The sequence below is a fragment of the Podarcis melisellensis genome (assembly GCF_964234715.1).
Source record: "Podarcis melisellensis genome assembly, chromosome: 2".
NCBI classification, from domain to species: domain Eukaryota; kingdom Metazoa; phylum Chordata; class Lepidosauria; order Squamata; family Lacertidae; genus Podarcis; species Podarcis melisellensis.
In genome coordinates, this window is record NC_138529.1 from 102,560,944 (window position 1) to 102,583,989 (window position 23,046).

Here is a 23,046-nt window from a genome sequence, read left to right on the forward strand (position 1 = left end):
CCTAGAAACAGCCCAGCAGAGAGCCTGCCACCAACCGGAGAGGCCTTTTGAATTGATAGGTTCATGAATGATCCACCCTGATGTGATGTTAACAGTCTGCAGGATAGTTCTGCTAGGAAACCTATGAAAGTTACAAGTATTCAGTTCTTCAAATCTTCTACATTGTTGTTGACTCTTTGTATGGTTGCATTTTTTTATTTATGAATAGTCTCTTGTGGATTCCCATGGAACATCCTGTTTCCCCCCATTAGATTCCTTTAATGAGTATTTTGAAAGGTATTTTTTAAATGTGGGGTTTCTGGTTTAGAAAAAAGTCAGAGACAGAAAAAGAAGACTTTCCTTACCAGCATATTTATTTTAATTTTTCTCATGTTTTTTCTTGTGATGTGTCAACTGCAGTCCATCTATGCCTCGGGAGATGTGAAACAATGACTGGAATGTGGATTTTGTGCAAATTTCCTGTGTCAGCAGTGTATCTAGTTTCTTGGCTGGTGAACTGGGCTGGTTTGGCTTCTTTAGTAGTCGATGCTGTTTTCTAGCAACACCACTGATTGCCTGAAAATAACAATAGAATGTGGGTTCTGTCGAAATAGTGTAGTTTAACACATCATTCCCATCTTACTTAGTTGTAATGTTGTCCTTGGAAGTAGACACTCCAAAGTGTTTTTCTGGAACAGGGTTTATTGCCTTGAACAGGTAGTTTATGGGTGTGAGGGTGTTAATAAAAGTATAATACAGAGGCCGTTTCAGTTCTGAAATATGTATCATTCTCAAGTGTAAACCACTCTGATCTTCAGATGAAGGGCACTACTGTACAGAAATCTCATAAATAATAATACTAAAATGTCTCTAACACTTCCAGCTGTTTTACCAAGGGCTTGTTGGGTCTGGTTTTGTTCTGTTCCAGCTTTTGGCTTGTCCCCTGTTCCATACAAAGAGCCTGCTAGATCAGACCAAAGGCCTGGATCAGACCAAAGGCCTTCATCCAACACCCTGTTCTTACAGTGACTAACCAGTTGTCTATGGGGAAACCCACAGCAGGACACAAGCACCTTCTCCCACAGCAAATGGTGTTCAGAAGATGCATGTTGCCTCTGACTCTGGAGTCTACAGCTACTGATGACCATATCCTCATTTATCTAATCCCTTAAAACCACTCAAGTTTTTGGCCATCACTACATCTTGTGGTAACCAACGGTGAAGAAATATGTGGCCTTTAGTCTGTTCTGAATCTCTCATAAATCACCCATTCACACACACATATATATAACCTCCTTAAATACATGGAAACTAACCCCCCACTGCCAGGGTCCTTTAATAGGGTCACATCAAAACTTTTGCAGACACAGGCAAGCTGCATCAGGGGAAGAAATTTCAGATACTTCAAAGGCTTTCAGGCAGCCACTGTGGTGCAGTGGTTACTAGACCAGGGCTTGGAAGAGTAGGATTCAAATCCCTTTTCTCAGCGATGACCTCGGGCCAGTCACCATCTCTCAACTTAAACTACCTCAAGGGTTGTTGTGAGGATAATTATTATTTTGGTTTGTTTGTTTATATTATTATTTATATTAATTAATTATTTAAAATGGGGAGGGGAAAGGACCATGTACTCTAGCTTGTGCTCCTTGGGAGTAAAGGCGGGATATAAATGTGATAAATAAACAAGGCTTCTCAGTTAATTAGTTCCTAGCCAGGTGGGTGGAATGAAATGCACCCCCTTCCCTCCCCAAGACATTTGACAGCCAAACCCTGAGCTTAATGAAGCTGCTACCAACGTCACCCATGAAGCGCACGGATTGACGCAACGAGCCGTCCATCAAACGGCAGGGCCCGCCTCGGTCGAGTCTAGCCAATGGGCGCCAGCGTTCTCAACTCATGGCGGAAGTGAGGCACGAAGGAGCGTCACGGAAGGGCGCACCCCTGCCCCGTGCTGCTTTCTCGTTGCTAGGCGACGACGGCGAACGAGGCTGGCATAGGGCGCGCCGCGTAAGAGTTACGCTGAGCCTCGCGCAGGGTTGAGGGCACATCCAAGATGGCGGCGGCAGCGGGGCCACTGCGGGGTCTGGTGCGCTGCTCGCAGCTGGTGGCGGCCGGGCGCTTCGGCGGACTTCCGCGGCGGCGGTTCCACGCCTCTGCGGCTGCCGCTGCTCAGGTACGGGCGCTCGTGAGGGAGCGGGGACCGAGGCGACCTTCGGGGCAAGGTTATAGCGGGGCAGTTGCTGCTGCAGCAAAGCAGAGGTCGCATCCCTTTCTGTAGCCGGATAGAATTATTATGATATATTTGTTTATACGTCGCCTTCCCGCCGCCCAACTCTCTGCTTTAGCGCTTGAAACGGAAGGCCCTCTTTCTCCCGGGGGCGCCTTGGCATCCCAGCCTTGAAAGGCAGAAAAGGACACTCTGCACTTGCTCAGAGACACAGTTGCCCCTTTTGCGACTGCACGCTCTCTGACGTCCTCTTCTTCCCGCCCCGGTAAATACTATTGAAGCTACTGGGGAAAGCCTGAGCTCTGGCATATCCTCACATCCTTCCTCTTGATTGCAGTCATAATATTATAATTGTAATTATTTATTATTTATACCCCGCCCATCTGGCTGGGTTTCCCCAGTCACTCTGAGCTGAATATTAACAACATGCTAAAGCATCAAACATTAAAAACTTTCCTAAACAGGGCTGTCTTCGGATGTCTTCTAAAAAACAGATTTATTTCCTTGACATCTGGTGGGAGGGTGTTCACAGGGCGGGTGCCACTACTGAGAAGGCCCTCTGCCTGGTTTATTATTGTTATTGTATTTATTTATAATGATGGCTTAGCGTAAAATTAGAAACAGTTTACATTACTGTTCAGGTGTGGGGATGAGGTTTTGAAGTAGAGAACTGAGTGAGCGTCTTTGGGGCAGGTTTTGAAATTATACATGGGGAAAAGAAGAAATAAATGGTGGTGGGAAAGGGGTATGTATGTGCTTGCATTCACAAATCTCTTTTTCTAGGAAGCTCTATTGCTGTTTCCATATTGCATCCTTATCTGTTTATGAATTTAATGTGCACTCATGTACAAATTCAGTCTTCTCCGATCTCGTAACCATGTTGGTGTAGCATACAAAAATGTTAACATGTCTCAAGGGGCAAAACAAGCCATCAGGTAGCCTTCAGCTTGAATTTCCTGAAGCCGGTCATGCAGCTGTCACACAGCGAGCACCCAGATCCATGCTCAGATTAATCGATTGCTCAGAGTTCATTGACGGGTGAGGGCTCTTGAGAGGAGTCACTGTCAGTGAAAGTAGACAATACTGAGCAAGCACCAGCAGGCAGAATAGGCCTGCTGGCATCACTCTGGAGGCAAAGACCAGGCGATCCCTCGGGGGCTGGACAGAGGGACATTTCTGCACCATCCAACCCACATCCCATGTGGTGCAACAGAGGTTTTCTTTACAAATTTCAGTTAAGCATTGCTGCTGCTGACATGACCCATGAAATTTGTAAAGAAAACAAAGTTATACAACAATCTTCCTTGATCTATAAGGGATGACTTTGATTTGATATTTAAATCGCCAAAGGAAATCTGCCTGGCGGTTTAGAATTGTCCTTTAGAATTGACTTAGTGTCAACAGGTATCTCATCTCCAGGAACTGCTGTCAGGATCTAGCCTGGAGCTCACAAATATTCTGTGTCTCTTGGGAAAATCCTAGTCAGACAAAAGGGAGTTCCACAGAAAATATGAATGTGACCCGAACCCTAACCTTTCCCACTCCTTCCGTGAGATCCTAGGTTAGCCCGAGACATTCATTTGCTTTCAGCCATGGAAGTTTCCAACCAACTTTCCTCCTTGATTATGGTGGGATTACGCTAAAGCCATTAAAAAAAAAAATCATATCCTACCTTTCTTCCAAAAAGCTCAAGGTTCCTAATAACAAAAAGAAATGGTTTGTGAATTGTGACCTAAATATGTCTTCTCATTAATAGGTGACTGTCCGTGATGCTTTAAACCAGGCCCTGGATGAGGAGTTAGAGAGGGATGAGAAGGTTTTCCTTCTGGGGGAGGAAGTTGCCCAGTATGATGGGGCATACAAGGTAAGAAGATGATGCAGTAATTAGAAGGGCAGCATAATCTGTGCATTTCTTAAAAAGTTATAAATAGCAATACCACAACCCTCTTTTTTAAACCTACAGATTAGCAGAGGACTTTGGAAGAAATATGGCGATAAGAGGATAATAGATACTCCTATATCAGAGGTATGAATTCATAATACATTTTAATTTTTTTCTATTTTAGTATTTAATCCGAAAAAGTGCAATAAGTCGTCTAGTTTTCCCGAAATATATTTTCAGATAGTTATGATTTAAATTTTAGTTTTCGTCACACTTTGTTCTTCCTTCCCCCCCAGATGGGCTTTACTGGAATTGCTGTAGGAGCTGCCATGGTATGTACCTTCCATATGTGTATTAAGAAATGCCTCTTAAATACAAAATAGTGCCATTAATTCACCGTTTAAAAAGCAACTTGGGAATGGCTATTAACATAGCTACTTTGTCTTCACAGGCTGGCTTGAGACCTGTTTGTGAATTCATGACCTTCAACTTCTCCATGCAAGCTATTGATCAGATTATAAACTCAGCTGCCAAAACCTACTACATGTCTTCAGGTTTGGTACCTGTCCCTATTGTCTTCAGGGGCCCAAACGGAGCCTCGGCAGGTGTTGCAGCCCAGCATTCCCAGTGTTTTGCATCCTGGTATGGGCACTGCCCTGGACTGAAAGTAGTCAGCCCCTGGAATTCGGAGGATGCAAAGGGTCTCCTTAAAGCCGCAATCCGGGATAACAATCCAGGTATATGAAGCCAAGATATCTGTGCGGGTGTAATGCTAAAGTGTTAGTTTATTGGGTCATTTACCTGCATTAAACATTTTATGCAGGGCATTGGGTGTCAGAAACAAATCTAATTTGTGGTGTCTGCATCATGTTGAGTGTCCGATATTTAGCTGGGGTAGTGTGCAGTCTTTCATTCCCTTTGCAGGAGGAGAAGAAAACAGTTTGGGTATCCTTTCAGATACTAGATTAAGGAAACATTTTTGCTTTTTGAATGATTTCCTTTTGCATTTGTTTTAAGAGGCGGGTTGTTCTTAGCTATAAAGTTGTGTGTTTTGCCTACGAAACCATTATGGCTACAATGTTGTGTACAAAGGTAGCAAATGAACAACATAATTGCTCCCTTTTAGAGGAATTGTTCTTCTATTAGTGTTCCTTCAAGTCAAGCTTGGTGTTTAGCTTGAGCTGGAGTGTGAGCTTCAGATGTTGCATTTGGAAATAAATCTTCAGCTCTCTCCTCCCCCTTCCAAAAAAAATAATATTGTCATGACCGAGATCTAAAGAGTTGTGCAGCAAGTTCCATGGTAACTCTAGAAGTACCTTTCATCAACAGAAGTCTCCCATGGAGCATATCAAACTACTTTAGAAACTGTGGGGAGTTAAACTTAGATTGGCCTCATGTGTGCTGCTGACATAAGCCTCATCAGTTCTTTGGATCTCAGCCAGTTTATCATTGTGCAGGCCAGAACATACCAAAATAGCGTACATTCATTTAAATGCTATGTTTTCAGTTTGGTCAGAATTATGATTTCATAGCGGTAGTGGAGGGAAGAGACTTCAAAGGACTTTGCATGGGTACAACACCCTTAGAGAAGATTGTAGAGCAATCCTAGCTCTGCCAGGAGAGCAGCAGGACAGAACACAGTGGTCATAACTGAGGCTCTGACACTTAACACTGGCCCAAGGCAGGGGTGGTGGTTCTTGGTTTACATATTTGTGTTTTGTTTTTTACTGTGCCAGCTCTGGAGTTGGACCAGCATAGGATCCAGTGGGTCCGTGGTTGGCCTAACTCTGCCTCTGAAACTGAGGGCTTCCTGTTGGCTACTACCTAAAAGACACAGCACTAGTGATAGCACTTCCCTTCACCAGGCTTTCCATGACTGTAGTGGGGGCCTCCGCAGCAGCAGGGCCCCCTCATTGGAGGCCATCGGACTGGGATGTCCATTGGATCCCAGTCCCCTCCAGCAGTGCGGCTTATGGATTAGGACTTCAGGTACAGGAGGTTAAAAGGTAAAGGGACCCCTGACCATTAGGTCCAGTCGTGACCGACTTTGGGGTTGCAGCGCTCATCTCGCTTTATTGGCCGAGGGAGCCAGCATACAGGTCATGTGGCTAGCATGACTAAGCCGCTTCTGGTGAACCAGAGCAGCGCATGGAAATGCCATTTACCTTCCCACCGGAGCGATACCTATTTATCAACTTGCACTTTGACCTGCTTTCGAACTGCTAGGTTGGCAGGAGCAGGGACCGAGCAACAGGAGCTCACCCCGTTGCGGGGATTCGAACCACTGACTTTCTGATTGGCAAGTCCTAGGCTCTGTGGTTTAACCCACAGCGCCACCCACGTCCCATACAGGAGGTTAGATTCCAGTATAGAAAGGTGAAGAAAGGTGTCTGGTGACAAAGGCATTCCCATCTACTAATCTAGCGCTGCTCTGGCTTTAAACTTTGAGCAGCTGCTCCCTCAACATTATTGAAGCATTCTACTTTATCCCAAAGGGTTAAGAACAAATAAAAATGGATGAGCTCAAAGTACTGAGAACTACAGAATTTTATATCCTTTGCTCATTTGGCCAGCTTCAATTTGGAAGAAAGCTTTGCTTGGCTGGTTGTTGTTTTTTTGAAAGCCCTATATTAACTAGATGAGCTACTTTCTCCTCTGAAAGAAAAGTCAGAGCCCAGTTCTTTTTTTTCCCTCTCTCCTAATTTGGGGCTGTTCATGGTATCAATTCATGCTGTTCATGGTATCAATTCAGCTGATATGGGTCAGATGACTGCATAAGGTTAGTATTGGAGAGTGAGCTGGGTCATTTCCCCACGCACACATCCTTAACTTCCACTTGAATATTTCAAATTGGTGTCTGCTGCATAATGGATGATGTCAAAATACTTGCATATCTTAGGCATCCTCAGGACTTTGGATCCTGTGTGCCTCACACAGGCTGCTTAAGCCAGGACAAGTTCTCCCTTGGCATGTTGTACCTGCTGGATCAAGACCCAATCCCTTCTCTATAGTACCAAACTTGGAATGTGGGGGTGGTGTTCTCTTCTGACATGTCCTAGGAGTCTTTGACCACAAAACCAATTATTGCGGCTCACCAGAGATTTGGAGAAATGCATCATATAGTTCACATGTACCTATTTCTAAAATTGCCTTTCTAGTTGTAATGTTGGAAAACGAGTTGATGTACGGTGTGCCCTTTGAAATGTCGGAGGAAGTCCTATCAAAGGACTTTGTTGTTCCTATCGGAAAGGCGAAGGTAGAAAAGCAAGGTAAGCAAAACTAGCTGTTTTTACTGAACAAGGCAAGACCCTGCTGTGTTCTTTTACTGTATCTATCAGAGAAACACTGTGCTTTCTTCTTAAAATGCGTTTCTTTTGCTTGCAGCACAACCCTTTTATGTGCAAAGCTACCCAATGTTCTTCCCATCCCAGATGCATATCCATTAATTCCTAATATATATGCATATTTGAAATTACTAGTTCTTCTCTGTGAAAGTGTGTGTTTCTCTATACATTGGGATTCAGTGAGAATGCCTTGTTTTCTCACTACCCAAAAGACCATCCAGAAGTTGAGTTGGCTTTAGAAGAGATTATGCCTTTTTTTGAGGGGACGGTGGTGAAGCTCTTCCTTGACTATAGCACTGTAGGACAATCGGTCACTTCACGTTGTAAGCCCAACCCTCTTTGCCCAGCAGCTTTCTCTGGATTTGTGAGGCTTATGGAAATTCCATGGTTTGGAGATTTGTTTGCCACAGGTGGCCTGTCAGTGTCTGAATTCCTTCTGTCTTTCATTGCCGTTCTCCCCGCTCCTTTTATTTTAGAAGGTTCAATAATCACAGAAGGGCAAATACTTCTTTTGCCTAGTAAACTAGCTTTTTTGAATTCTACTTTTCCTTGCTGTCAATAAGTACACGAGTGCTTGGATATCTCAAGTTTAACAGTAATAAAGAGCACTGTGTTCTGATCTTACTTGGCACTAATATGAATGAAGGTGTTTTCAGTGGCGACTCCACTATTGTGGAACACAATTCTACAGGGTATCTGTTTTAAAAGGCCCGAAAGGACAACTCTTTACTAATTCATGGGATGAGTTGCATAATTACTGTTTTGACCTGGTTTGGATAATTTTTTATATCATGCTGGAATAAGGTTTTTAATGTGCATTATTGCATGCTGATAAATGGCTGTAATCATTTACCATTCTATAAAGGATCATAAGCTGTTTGGTTTAAGAGGTTAAAAGAAGTTGACCGGGTGGCGACTGCTAGATAATCTTCTGTTCTTAAGAATATGTCTGCATGCTAAAGTTAACGACGTTGTAATTCTCAATCCTCACCAGCCTGTGTGTTTCAGGAACCCACATTACCATAGTGTCTCATTCACGACCCGTCAGCCACTGTCTGGAAGCAGCTGCTGTTCTTGCTAAAGACGGGGTGGACTGTGAGGTATGTATGTGTGTGTGTGTTTGTGTGTGTGTGTGTGGTCGGTTCCATGAGAATCCACATTGAAGAAACCCTCTTAAGCTTCTACTCCACAGCTAACAAAGTTGTGGCATCGCAGTGTTCTGTAAGCTACTTAATACAGATCAGTTCCACTGTTTTCTTGGCAGTTCTCTTCAGTGAACTTTGCAGAGCTGGGGCAAGTTAGCTACAGGCAGCAGAAGAGAGCAATTGCTTGAATTTCAATTCATCTTGCATGAGTTGGAGAAGGGTTGTGTCAAATCCAAACTTTGCACTGAGAGGCTGAACTATCTGATATGTATAAATTATACCAATTCACTATATGAAGCTGCCTTATCCCAAGTCAGTTGTTGTATACTATGACTTCCACCAGCTATCTAAGAACTCAGGTCTATTCTTGGCCCTACAGACCAAAATCTTTTTTTTCTCTTTCAAACAAAAGGCCACAGGGCCTTGAACCTGGCACAGTGCCACTGAGCTGTGAATTACTTGATAAAACTTTCAATTTGGGGCACCGTTTTAATCAGGTAATACATCTTTTTAAAAGTTATTTTTCCACATAGGTCCTTATTAAAAACTGCAGATCACAGGTGCTGTTTTAAGGCAGCAAATATGTACAGATTTAATTAACCAGTTGACTTACATGGTGTCCAAGATTTGAGAATACCAGTTGATAGGAATGGCAAATAGGAAGAGGACTGTTGCGTTCATGTCCCGGTTGGCCACTGTGAGAACAGAGTGCTGGACTAGACGGGCCTTTGGTTTGATCCCGCAGGGCTTTTGTTATTAGACAGATGATGGCTCAGTTTTTATGCTGGTTTATTTTTCATAACCTCTTTTCTGCTCAGACTCGGCTGAAGTTAATCAGAAATGATCTCTCTCCAGGTGATAAACCTCCGCACCATTAGGCCAATGGATATCGAAGCTATTGAATCCAGTGTCATGAAGACAAATAATCTTGTAACAGTGGAAGGTGGCTGGCCCCAGTTTGGGGTAGGAGCTGAAATTTGTGCCAGGATTATGGAAGGTATTTGGGATTATCTCGTGTCTGACCTTGCTATTTTCTTGAGAAGCTAGAAATTAGATCAGCAGTGGGGAACCTCTAGTCTTCCAGGTGGGGCTGGACTGCATCACCCATTATCCATGACCATTCTTCATGCTGACCGAGGCTGATGGCAAGTTTGAGGGCCACAGGCTCCCTGTCCCACGTTTAGGTCCTTGAATTGAATTTGCTCCGATTATTTGCCCAAAGTACATTTATTTAATCTGCTGCAATGCAGGACCATCCCATTTGTAGTAGCAGCCTTCTCTCCCACTTAAAAGGAAAATGTATTCTTAGATTAGCGGGTCATCAATGAGCCCACGGCTTTATAAAACCCTACTGTACAAACCCAATGGAGTTTATTGCATTATAGATTGCAGGCAGGCTATTCCACAAACCGCATGGAATAAGCATCTTCTATTCTTCTCCCTACAACTTTCAATGTGCCACCTTGCCCTGCTTGGAGGAAAAACGGGCTATAAATGAAACAAACCTACGTGATCTTTGAGCTTGCTGCTCCCTTTACCTGCTGCTGAAATGCAAGAATAGGTAGTGTTTCTTAGGCAGGGACTTGGGTAGGTATTTTTGGGTTCACTGTCTCCTCATAGCCCTTTTTCTAAGCTAGAGGCAGTTATCAGTGTGGGCTGTAACCTGTATCACCCCAGCCACTGACTTAGTTTGTACTGACGGAGATTTCTTCAGCTTTTGAGAGATGAACCTTTCTGCTTTCAGGTCCTGCTTTCAACCACCTTGACGCACCCGTTGTGCGTGTCACCGGGGCTGACGTTCCCATGCCTTATGCAAAGATCTTGGAGGAGAACTGCATACCTCAAGTAAAAGACATAATTCTTGCAGTGAAGAAAACGCTAAATATCTAGTTCTGTGTATATGCTGTATGTGGATGTTGTTCTTCTGGAGTAAAAAAAAAAAAGTTTGTGGAATGTATATTGCAAGCGATTGTATACATAGCTGGCCTTGTATAGGATATAGGCCTTTGGCAGGGGAAGAGCAATAACTACGTTGTCTGTTGCAAGGCATGTGCTCCCTCCCCAAGGGAGATGCAGATGGCCTAAAATTGTAATAATTGTAATTCTCTAAAGAACTCTCGTTGCAAGATGAAGTGTTCTGTTTATCATTGTACACGGTGATCAGGCTTGCTCTGATTAGCAGCTCTAGTGTCTGAGGAACAGTCTCTTGCTGCTCCTGCTTGTTTTGTAACTTACAAGGCTTGGAAATAAAAGTACATTAACAAAGGGAAAGGAAAGTATCTTTCTGATGTGAAATAGTCCAAAATGGAAGCGGCCTGTGAGGAAACATTTGATACAGGCTGAATTGTCTTCTTTCAGAAATTAGTGCACATTAATGTAAGGCTGAAGGTGCTGCAAAGTATCTTTGCCAAAACCACATAGATAAATGGAATTTTAAAGCTTCAAGACATTCACATTTTTCACCACAGACGTGGTAATTAACATTGAAGTGTGTTCCAGCATTATTGAAATTCCATTAACATTTATTTTAATAAAAATATGACTGAATAATATAATAGGTTACATGAAATCTTATACACAATGACACTCTGCATAGTAACAAACACTGGTGTATACTCAACTTTAAAAATCTAGCGATAATCCTTTAAAGTGCAATTTAAGAGTTTGAGCAAATCAAGAAGGGCATCTTTTCACTAACATTAAATTATGGAGCTCTTTTGTTAACACCCACTTCAACAACACATCTCACATTGCTGTAGATTTTGGTTTGATGGAAACGCCCTGCAACTCCCAATTTAAGCGTAACACAAGCTCATTACAAAACTAACTTGCTTGAATTACTCCTCTTTTAAAGCAGAGCCATCTTAGGTTAACAGGCCTTTCAATAGTATTAAGAGTAATGCTCAGGACTTTACAGAGCAGAGAAGAAAGGGAGACCAAGCCTAAAATCTCTCACCAGTGTTAACTTTCAGACTGAGTGAATGTTTAGCATAATTAAAGCTAATTCAATGCATCAAATCTTGATGTACCGGGTTTTAAACTTTCAGAAGCAGGTCTCAGAAAATGAACTGCTGTTGTCGAGCTATTTTTATTCTATTAGAAGGAATACAACATAGCCAAAAACAAGATCCCACCCCCCCTAAAAGAAGGAGGGTTCCTTTAAACCAGAATCGACACTTCACCCTCCGAAACGGCAAAGCAATTTGACACGGTACTGCTACTCAGTTAAGAGATTGTGCTAAGGGGGGGAGGGAGTGGGAAGGAGCTTGAAATGGCTCTAAACAAGCAGCTGTAAAACAAGACGCCACCAGGCAGTGGCTATATCAAATAGTTATTTAAGATTTGTTCCTAGAACACAGGGGATACCCCAAGCTGGGTCAGTATGAACAGTTTCAGCTGATTCTAGGAGCACTGTAGTCACAGGTTTCTGTTTTCTTCAGACCTCCTTTCTGGAAATTCTGAATTGAGCTGAGTAAGGCGCCCCGGCTTGTGCTGTTGACAGGCCGCAGGTCAGGCTGCGTTGCCATATCCAAATTAGGAGGAGGAGGGGGAGCTGCTGGCGGCGGCAGCGGCGGCGGCGAAGGAATTGTCGAGACGCCTGCTGCTGGGAAGATAATAGACGTAACACACAGTCAGAAACCGAAACCCATGAAAGCAAGATACTGCTGGATAAAATAACACATCTGCGAAAACTGCCCAATGTACAAAAGAAAAGAGTACGGTAGGAAAGCATGCAAAAAGAAAAGCCAAGATGATTTCAGGTTAAAAAATAATAACTTAAAAATGGACAAGAATACAGGCATACAGGAGAAGGATGAGAATAGATTAAAAGGGCAGGCAGGACAAGTAAGTCACACTAAGATGTTTTATGGTCCTTGCAATGCATGGTCATGTGGACAAGCAAACTGGAGCAGGAAATAATTATCATTCCAGGGCTGGGCTGTAGACCAGTGATATATTGCCTACGTCCCGTAGCTTGTGGGATGCAGCCAAACAGCATTGGCTCAGCTTGTACAAGCAATACATTGGCCTTCCAAACATTATTTCTAGACGCCAAGTAGAGAAGCATTGCAAGGAACATCTGCCTCAAACTGACCACCACCTAACTCAGTAACACGCTCCATCTTTGAATTTACATGAATGCTGAGTGAAAGCTGGTGCCTGCTTTCCATGCGCAGCTAAGGCAAGGACCACAGTTGGAAGTCTTGCTTAGATAGGCATAGGGTCCTTTTGTGCATTGCACACAATGGCATTTTGGTTCACGGCCCAAAACAGGAACAGGCATTTCTCCCTGCGTTATACATTATCCCTGACAAGCACAGCAGTAACAACTTCAGGATTAGCTCTTCCAGGATACGAACAGAGTGCCATAACAGAGCTAAGAGGCTGCCATAGCTATAATTCTCTCTTTGGAAAATGGGGTAGAAGTAACTGCAGCTGATAGCCAGAAGGCTAATTTCTTTTTCGGTTTTAATCTACACCGACGATCCACCCACCTCTGAAAATATACCTTGGGTATAGGCACCGGGCCAGCATATCTAGAAATGCAGAACAGCACCCTGGAAAGAGCACTATTAAAAACAACAAAACATTCTTATTTTATAGGTGCCTGCACTAGTACCTACCCAGGACTTCACTGTTATCACTGGCTTGAAAGACAAAAGTCACTGTATCCTCTTAGTGGCTTGGTACTATGGAGAAAACCCACACAGCAGGGGCGAGGAGCCTGTGGCCCTCCAGATGTGGTTGGACTACAGTTATCCCTGAGCATTGGCCACGCTGGCTGGGCCGATAGGGAGTTGGGAGCCCAACTTCTGGAAGGCCACAGGTTTCCCACCACTGCCATATAAGCGTTGAATGGCAAAAGAGTTCACGTGGGTCTGCTCTCCAGCATCTGTGCCCCAACCCACTGCTGAAGTCAAAGAGAAGAACGCACGTGGAAGGCTTTTGAGTTTGCTTGATACTAAGCGGTTTCAGGAATTCCTCCAGGAGGTAGACCAGGTCCTCCTCCTAGCAATCACACATTTGTTGAATTGCCCTTATCTTCTCCATGTATGTAATAAAATGATTTATCAAATACAGTCATACCTTGGGTTACAGACGCTTCAGGTTGTGTTTTTTCGGGTTACGGACCGCCAAAACCCGGAAGTACTGGAACGGGTTACTTCCGGGTTTCGGTGGTCGCGCATGTGCAGAAGCACCAAATTGCAACCCGCGTGTCCCACACGGATCACGTTCGCAACCCGAGTGTCCACTGTATTATGATTGTCAGAATAAAAGATGTTTGAAAAGCCAGATTTTTTATGGATATGGGAAACTAAAGGTAACCAAACTAAAGGTAAAGGTAAAGGGACCCCTGACCATTAGGTCCAGTCGTGGCCGACTCTGGGGTTGCGGTGCTCATCTCGCTTTACTGGCCGAGGGAGCCGGTGTACAGCTTCCGGGTCATGTGGCCAGCATGACCAAGCCGCTTCTGGCGAACCAGAGTAGCGCACGGAAACACCATTTACCTTCCCACCGGAGCAGTACCTACTTATCTACTTACACTTTGACGTGCTTTCGAACTGCTAGGTTGACAGGAGCTCACCGCGTCGCAGGGATTCGAACCGCCAACCTTCTGATCGGCAAGTCCTAGGCTCTGTGGTTTAACCCACAGCGCCACCCGCATCCCAGACCAAACTAGACTATAGGTAAACAGAACATCCTGGCAGCTAAAGTCCTTTCCCACAGAGCAGGTAACCCCTAGGCAAGTGCAGAGGGTGAGTAGAAAGGCTTTAGCAGGTTAGAGGTGGCCTGCAAGCCAAGATCAACTTTCCACACCCAACGCAGCTGCTGGCAACGTTGTACAACACCCTGTGTACATTTGCACCACAACAGCACCCAAATCCTGCCTAAAATGTTGGCAGAGCTGCTGCTTATCACAGCAGGCATGGAGAAGCAACACTGTATTAAGGTCCTTCTCCCAAGTGCAATCGCTTTTTCATCCTCCCGCTCCGTTCAGGAGACAAAAGCCAGCCTGACAGTCCCTATCTCACGGCACATCAGCTTAAAGCCACATGTAGGCACCATCTTTGACATGCTAATGGCAGCGACGGATCTGGTTTCAAGTTCTTCATAGAGAAATCCCTTTGAAACACTTTCTCCAGCAACAATATTTCTAAATGCTTTGATTCAGTTGATAATCAGTTTAATGCTTTGGGGGGGGGGGCAGGAGGGAGAGAGCTCAGAGAGAACTGAAGAAGGCTGCAGGAAAGAAAATGTACAGCATGGCAAAGAATGCATGATGGGGTGACAAAGGAAGAACATGGGGAGAAACAGCAGCATGCTACCAGCTGAGCACGATCAAGCGGCAAATACATATTGAGTTTGTTTAAAACAAAAAACAGCATCCCAAACAAGCACAACCATCCCTGAGACATCTAAACACAGCAGGTTGCGAAGACGAGTAACATTCAACCAACCAAGTGAAAGGAGGTGGTATAAAAAGCTAGATACATATAGGTAAAAATGCACCGACCGTAAGAACCAACTGAGAATGCAAAATTAGTTGCAGAATGCTAGGAACAAAAGATCGAAAGCAAAAGGATGCCAAGGCGCATTGCTTGCAATTACAGTGACAGATGAAAATGCCAAGAATCCAATGAAAGGCAGCTTTCTACACTTAGGAATTCACAAAGTCACCACCCTCAGTTACTAGAAATAGTACTTGGGCTTTTACACTGGGTACTTATGTTGCATCACTAAACATAATTTTGAAAAACATTCCAGTTAGAATGGCCTTGATTTGTCTTTTCAGATAGCAAATAGGGGATGGAGCGGGGTGATCCAAACATTCTGCTTCCAGCTTGTGTGTCTGTTAGAATTAAATACTCCTAATTCTCCTTGCCGACTTTACTCCCGACTTCTGTTTCACTAGGGAATTCTGAGTGGGGTCTTGCTGCACCAGTGTCAAAAGCGCCCATAATACTCATTTAAGAAGGTGCAAAGACCACTCCCCTCCCCACTCTCTCTCAAAAGCATATACACCCATCTTCTATAGCAGAAATGCTTTCCTCCATGTGGAGGAATTACATTACTCAGGCAATACGAACCATCACTCATAAAAATCTCCACATGAATTCCTAGAATTTCCTCCTTTGTTCTTTTACACGCTACTCATATGAGCAGACTAACGTATTTTTCGCTCTAGAGGACGCACTTTTTCCCCTTCAAAAACGAAGGGGAAATGTGTGTGAGTCCTATAGAGCGAAGAAGCCATAGCCCCGCGACCCTCTCCTGGCTGGGGAGGTGATGCGCGGCTATGGCAGGAGCCTCTTTAGCCGCGCGCCACCACTCCAGCCGGGAGAGCGCGCGTGGGGCTAAAGAAGCCATAGCCCCACGACCCTCTCCCAGCTGGAGAGGTGACGCGTGGCTATGGCAGCTGCCTCTCCGCTGTGCGCCTTTCCGCTGCTCCCAGACCTGCTCTTTGGGGCTGGTGGTGGGCTTCCCCCGCCAGCCCCAAAGAGCAGGTCGAAAGGAACTTGAAGCCTGGAGAGCAAGAGTGGTCAGTGCGCACCGACCCCTCTCCCTCTCCAGGCTTCCAAGGTAGCCGCCTGAAGGCGACTGAACGTACCTTAAACGGCACCTTGTTTTAGAGGGGGAAAACAAGAGGGGGGAAATTCTCCCCCTCTCTGGGCAGCGCCTCCTGCCGCTTCACTGAAGGGGCGCTGGGCAGAGAGGGGGAGAATTTTTTTTTATTGTTCTCCCCCCTCTAAAACAAGGTGTGTCCTATTGTCCGGTGCGTCCTATAGTGCGAAAAATACGGTAATTGCTCAATCTGTTAAATCTGCCGATATTGCCACTTGCTGTTTCTCCTTTTTTTAATTAAGCAGTATTTCACTTGGAAGATTATGTTGATTGGCAAAAGCAAAGGAATCGTAATACAGGCTAGGAGGTCTGGTACGTTCAGCAGAATTTCTTTTCCACTAAACTCCCTAAAATCAAGCATTTGCCCAAACGCACCGTTACGATTTAACAAACAACTATTCGATGAAACAGCAATCTTCAGCCAATTCAATCCACATCTATTAACTAAAGCAGGCACCCCCAATCTCGGCCCTCCAGACATTTTGGGACTACAACTGCTATCATCCCTAGCTAACAGGACCAGCGGTCAGGGATGATGGGAATTGTAGTCCCAAAAAAATCCGGAGGACCGAGTTTGGGGATGCCTGGACTAAAGGATTTACTGCTTATTAGAATTTGCCCTGTTATAAATTATAGGACTAAAATGGAAGGGCAAACTGGCCACACTCCCTAGCATCAAAGAGGATGATAAAAGAACCTAATGATGTCCTTTATCTTTCTAGTTTGCATCCAGTAATTTGCAGATTCCCTCCCCCCATTCCAGCATGAAAGATTACCGCATTTACGCGAATCCAATGCACCATCAAATCTAACCCACACTTCCATTTTCAAAACCTTGAAACCAATAAAGTATTTGCTGGCGAATGTAAACACACCATCAAATCTAATGTGCACCCTGATTTTTGCGATGTAATTTGGCCATAAAAGGTGTGCATGACATTCGAGTAAATACATTAATTACAGCCAACTGAAGCCAACAGCACCTAGCTAAAAAACCAAGGCTATTGTGTCTTTTTCCATCTATACCATCAATAAAGCCAGCTCAGTTCAAACCTGTTCATACTTAAGCTATTTTAGCTCTGGAGAAATCTCTGTGTGTAACATCTCCCACTACCGCATTCCGGGCAGGGTGGGGGTGGGGAAGAACAAGACAGGTGGGTAGGAAATGATCTCTGCTAGTGGAATATCACCACTCCTGCCCTTGCCAACAAATCATGTGCTGTGGTCTCCAGATGTTGCTAGCCTCAACCAGCTTGGCCAATGGAAAGGGATGGTGGCAACTGTTGCTCAACAATTTCTGTAGGACCAGATTCCCCATCCTTGTGCTACAGAATATTCCCACAGCACTAAGGGGCTGCTCAGGGTCAACTCGCTGGCTGCAAAAACATGAGCAGCCCACTCTCACGTGAAATAATTCATGCTACCATTGAAGGGCAACTGATTACTGCCTACAATCTCTCCTGGAACTGTAGATAGTGATCCAAGGTCAACTAGCGAGTCTCATGGCTGAGAGGTGATTGAACTTGGCCAAGGCACTCCACCTGCCTACTTGACTACATTGGCTTACAAATTTATTTCAATCTAGGTAACACTTTTACCATCATGGGGATAAATTTTGGGGGGTTCTGGTAGCACCAAAATATACTGGACTGCATCTTGCAATTCACCCACTCTTGTGCTTGTTATTCTGTGGTGTGTGGGTGTGTGTGTCCTTCAGGGGCCAGTTCTTATTTTCCTTCATGCCTCCTTCTCTTACAATTCCTTGAGTGTCAACCTATATTACACATTTCAAAAGGCTGCAAAGGAAAATATTGTTTTCTTAACTGCTAACAGCGAAGAGTACCTCTTTGCCCTTTCATCAATGTCTTCGTAGAGACATCGATACTGTGGTTTTCGACATTAAAAAGAAAAAAATGTTTAAAAAGCAATCATCCAGCTAAAAGCTGAAGAGAGATGACAAAGCGTGTTTCGGTTTGTTTTTAACGCACAGTTCACCACAATAACTTGTGACTAATGCTTTCCGTTTTGGGTAAACATCTTTAAACATCAACATCAGATTACTTTACCAAGAATTCACGTTCAAAATGGCGCATGCTCTATTGAAGACAGCGGAAAGGAAAGAGAAAGAGAGAGAGAAAAGAGACAGGAAAAAGAGCACAAACAGTCAGTATTCTGATGTTAAGAGGGCTATTCAACAACAATAAGGAGATACAGACATCGGTTATTAAATACAGTTATGAACACAATGGTTAGACAAACTGGCCTGCTGACATGTTTTTCTATGGCTTAAAACACGGGTTCCCAAACTGTGGTCCATGGACCACCGGTGCTGTCTGCAAGCTTCATTTAGGTGGTTCGCGGCCTGTCTGTGAAGAGTGACAGCGGCAGAAGCAGCGGTGAACCTCTGTCACCCTTAGAATGCAGTGATCAACCCAGAGGGTGAGTTAGGTGGACCAGAAGTGATTTGGGAGGAAGCACTTGAAAGGAGTGGAGAGGATTAGCAGCTAAATTAATGCAAGAAGTTTAATATTGATTCAAGTAAAAAAAAATCATATAGCATCTATCAGAGTGCCTTACAATTGCTTAACAACATGCAGAAAAATAATTAAGTGGTCTACCAAGACCCTCAGCAATTTTCACGTGGTCCATGGGCAGGGAGGGAAGGTTTGGGAACCATTGTCCTAAAATGAATTGCCCAGAGATAACAAAACATCCAGATCATAGTACATACACCACATACAAAAACATTCATTTTTTTTCCCTTTCGAAGGACTTCAGAGACTGGAGCTGTTTTATAGCGTCAGAAGATTCTCTCCTCTAGCCTGTATTGCTTACTCTGCTTGGCAACAACTTTCCGAGCTCTTAGAAAAAGGCATCTTGCAGTCCTGTTACCTAGGAATATTTAACTGCAGGAGCTAAGGATTGAACCTGTAGCCTTCTGCAAGGCATGCATATGGTCTATTGAACTATGGACTCCCATATGTCAAGCACTGTGGATAGTAGGTCCCTTTAGACAAGGTATCTTATTCACAATCCTGCCCCCAAAACCTAAGCAGCAGTAATCTCGAAATACATTTTCAAAATCCATTTGTCTTGTATGGAAGACATCGCTAGAAAACAGACCTGAAATGATCCACTACCTTCCAAGGTTAATTCAGCCACTATATATGGATTTAGTAAGCTCATGACAAAATATCAAAACAAGCAAGCAACTGTGCCCAAATTATATCTACCAAAGGCCTAGAACCACAGAGGTTTGTTTGACGATCAACATCTGCCACTATCTAAATAAATTAAGGAGTAATGTATCCAACCAGGAGGAAGGAAATTCTTTAAGTCATTTCGCTTCTGAGCTGCCACTCACCACATAAACACACAATATGCATTTATTGTGTCCTCTGGTGGAAGTCGTTCCAATGGAAAACACACAGTTTAAACCAGTGTTTTTCAACCTTTTTTGGGCAAAGGCACACTTGTTTCATGAAAAAAATCACGAGGCACACCACCATTAGAAAATTAACTCTGTGCCTATATTGACTATATATAAAGTAATTATCTTGCATAGGAATCAAATAAACACAAAGAAAGTATTTTATAATTACTTTATTATGAAATAGTAAGTAAACAGAAATATGAAAAATTATAAAATACTTTCTTTTTGAACCTTTCGAATTTTTCAATTTTTCCCACGGCACACCAGGCAACATCTCGTGGCACACTAGTGTGCCGCGGAACAGTGGTTGAAAAACACTGGTTTAAACCACTCAGGTGGCTGTTTCATCCACCACAGGCACACCATTGAGTTATCAGCTGCTCAATCAGTGCTTTTTTTAAATGCCAATTTGTATTATTCTATTAAGAAAACGCACTACTCAGGATGCCTAGCAATGTGTATGTCTTTTGTAATCTGAAAGTGGAGCGAGCGCTTTTTCAAACTGTTAAAAGGTGCAAGGGGGTGACACATAGACATGTAGTGAGACGGTTGGTCGTGCAGCGCAGGCAAACACCCAAAGGGCCCAAACGTATGGTGGACCCAAGTAGTTTAGAGACAGCACAAAAGAGTTCTCTGATTTCCCTTTCTGCCCCTTCCATGTGAAAGAAACCCACTTAGGGGGCTTTGACTGAAGCCTGCAAAATCCTAAGACAGGATAGAGGGAAACTTGAACTAACAAACAGGAAGGAAAGGCACAGTGAAAAAGGCAGACAGAAGAACCCACCACACTGGAAAACAAGGAGGTATTAACCTGAACATATGAATATATCTTATACAGACTATTCTGCTTCGGTGCTTAAATGAAGTCATCTCAATGGGCTAGGAATAACTTAGGTTTAGCACCAGCAAAGGAGCCAGGCAAGCAGGATTAAAGGAAGTACAAACGATCAAGTAATTCACGTTTAGGCTGATAAAACAAGAAGGCTGAAAACAGTTTGCCAGATTCAAAGAAGAAACACAAAATCTGAACTCTCTTCTATGGTGACAAGGCAGAATCAAAAAGCTATCAAGATGCGTTTTAAGGCAAGTGGTATTATTTCCTGTCTCATCAAGAGCAAAATTAGCCATTCTTCAGCTTGGCAACAAAACCCAAGAGAGAGATGGGCAGGCGGCGTGTCGACTCTTTAACTCACCTGCTGTACAAGGTGGAACAGGGGAAGAAGGTGATGTCAGAGGTGAACTCGCCCCAGAGCCTGCTGAATGAGAAACATCCAGAGTTGCTAAAAAGGTGCAGTTTCAAAATCATTTTCACTGCTTAAAATGAGGCTTGCTGAAATAAGCAGCAAACCTACACACACAGGGAGGGGACTGGGCCAACTGCACATTATAGGTTAAATGTGGAGGCGCATTTAATGTGACTGTTTTTTAAAAAAAAAACAAGTAATAAATAATAATAGAGCGGCTAACATCATATAAATAACACAGTATACATAAAAACAGGCATCAATTCATTAAAATACATCTTAAAATTAATGCAGACAAATTAAAATCTGGGCAAATGGCAGTTACCAGGTTAAGATTGAGAGCAGTTAATACTTGCCAGGATCAACTGTTTTCAGTGATCATATAAGGACCTGTGAACAGGTTGGGAAGCCTCCTTCATGCTTGTTCTTATACAAAGGAAAATAGGTCAGACTGAACCCCGACCAAAGGCCTGGCGGAACAGCTCCGTCTTGTGGGCTCTGCGGAAAGATGTCAAATCCCACAGGACCCTAGTCTCTTATGGGAGAGTGTTCCACCAGGCTGGGGCCACAGCCGAAAAGGCCCTGGGCTCTGGTCAAGGACAGTCTGGGCCTGGGGCCCGGGATCTTCAGAGTGTTGTTGTTTCCAGACTGTCAGGTCCTCCATGGGGCATACCAGGAGAGGCAGTTCTGTAGGTACGAGGGTCCCAAGCTGTTTAAAGGTTAAAACCAGCACCTTAAACCTGATCCTGTACTCCACCGGGAGCCAGTGTAGCTGGTATAGGATTGGGTGAATGTGATCTCTCGGCGAGGCAGATACAGTGGGAGACATTCAAGACCACAGCAGGAGGGGAATGGGGAATTTAACTATTTCATTCTCTGCCACAGTCCATATGAAAATCCCACCTCCCCTCAAACTACTATTAGTATCAGGAGGAAAGCTTCTATTAGCGCCAATTAGAGCTTTCCTTCCAAAACAAAATAGCAGGCAGGGGTGAGGGTGGGGCAGTCTTTTCCTGCAAAAGAATTAAATTTCTCACCTGTCACGGTCCTGACTTTTAAACAAAGAACCGCACCGGCAGCTATTTTGTTTTGCTTTTGTTTTAAATTAGCCACGCTGAATGCAAAGATGCATTCAACATGTTACAGTTTGGCCCTGTAGCTAAGCTGAGGAACCAGGCAGAATATGAGTGGGTGGGATGCAAACAAGGCCCGGGTGTTCTGTGGTGGGTCACGCCATGCAGTCTGCAGCAGAGAAGGGCAAACCCTGTGCAAATTTCAATACTCTGTCTGCTTCATAGAGACTAATTCTATCCTTCGGATCAGTGATCCCACTAGTGCAAACTTGCCTGGAGGGGAATTAAAATCCCAGCAAGAAACTTTACCAACTGTACTCTTAGCTAAACACAAGGGGATTTGCAGGTGGGTTTTGCCAGGTCAGCGGATGTTGTCGGCACCTGGTCATGAACAAGATTGTACACCATGAAAAAGTTCTGGGAAGTAATGAATTACTAAATCCTTGAGAGCCAAACTAGGGGATATGTGGGAGTTGGACAAAATGTCTCCCAGTGCTGGTTTTGTTTTTTTAGAGAGAGTTATGCAGCAGGCAGCAGTGGCCATGGATCAGATCAGATCAGATCAGAGTGTGTCTGTGTGCATTTAACTCTTGTTCCACAGGCCTATTGTCTGATCAAACCCCTGCTTCTTTTCCACACGCTGGGAAGAAGACACAAGGCCAATTTCATTTTGAAGAACAGCCCATTGGGGAGCACGGTCTACCTCCCAGCCACTGCTCGGATCAAATCCACAGCTTCCCATTGCTCAAGTTCAGGCTTGTCTGTTTTAAAGCAACAGACCCCAATGGGTTTCTTCATGTATCTTCTGTCCACAATCTAATTTGGGTCGCTAAGCGCTGCGCAGCAATACACATCTCTCTATGTGGCGAGGCTACCTTATTGATAAGCGACGCTTCCAAAATCTCCCTTGGTGGAATATATTTTATTACAAGGTCTGCAAAAGTATGCAGAACCTTCTATTAATTTCTTTCTAAGGGGAGTACCGTGCTCTATATAGTCGCTCTTTATTGTTTAAGTCTCGTTTGGATGTTGCTGTGTTTGAAAACTTAATAAACACATATCTCTCTTTAAAAAAAAAAATAAAAATGCTCTG

General features: G+C 43.9%; 2 protein-coding genes across 7 annotated transcripts in view; one reads left to right on the top strand and one right to left on the bottom strand.

Annotated features, from left to right (window-relative positions):
• The first annotated feature begins 1,994 nt into the window (after window positions 1–1,994).
• Window positions 1,995–10,842, top strand: PDHB (pyruvate dehydrogenase E1 subunit beta). Its single transcript, XM_081903065.1, has 9 exons — window positions 1,995–2,152; window positions 3,963–4,070; window positions 4,170–4,232; window positions 4,385–4,420; window positions 4,540–4,825; window positions 7,247–7,357; window positions 8,441–8,532; window positions 9,433–9,574; window positions 10,322–10,842. The coding sequence occupies exons 1-9, from the start codon at window positions 2,033–2,035 to the stop codon at window positions 10,465–10,467; spliced, it is 1,104 nt and encodes a 367-aa protein (XP_081759191.1). The 5' UTR covers window positions 1,995–2,032; the 3' UTR covers window positions 10,468–10,842.
• A 236-nt stretch (window positions 10,843–11,078) lies between these two features.
• Window positions 11,079–23,046, bottom strand: part of PXK (PX domain containing serine/threonine kinase like) — a 50,274-nt gene continuing 38,306 nt past the window's right edge. Inside the window, exons 17-18 of one of the 6 annotated variants that reach the window (XM_081902389.1) lie at window positions 20,830–20,889; window positions 11,079–12,181 (exon numbers count right to left, since the gene is read on the bottom strand). In XM_081902389.1, coding sequence (XP_081758515.1) covers window positions 11,970–12,181; window positions 20,830–20,889 — 272 coding nt within the window. In that variant the 3' untranslated portion in view covers window positions 11,079–11,969. Of the gene's footprint in view, window positions 12,182–18,267; window positions 18,300–20,829; window positions 20,893–23,046 lie in introns of those variants that run through there. The other 5 variants (XM_081902390.1, XM_081902387.1, XM_081902388.1 and 2 more) reach the window with 5 other exon arrangements.

Bases quoted from the DNA above. Each gene is read 5' to 3' on its own strand.
- PDHB (XM_081903065.1), top strand. From the start codon at position 2,033: ATGGCGGCGGCAGCGGGGCCACTGCGGGGTCTGGTGCGCTGCTCGCAG. The intron at 4,071-4,169 runs GTAAGAAGATGA...TTAAACCTACAG, and splicing joins AGTATGATGGGGCATACAAG to ATTAGCAGAGGACTTTGGAA. The intron at 4,421-4,539 runs GTATGTACCTTC...TTGTCTTCACAG, and splicing joins TTGCTGTAGGAGCTGCCATG to GCTGGCTTGAGACCTGTTTG.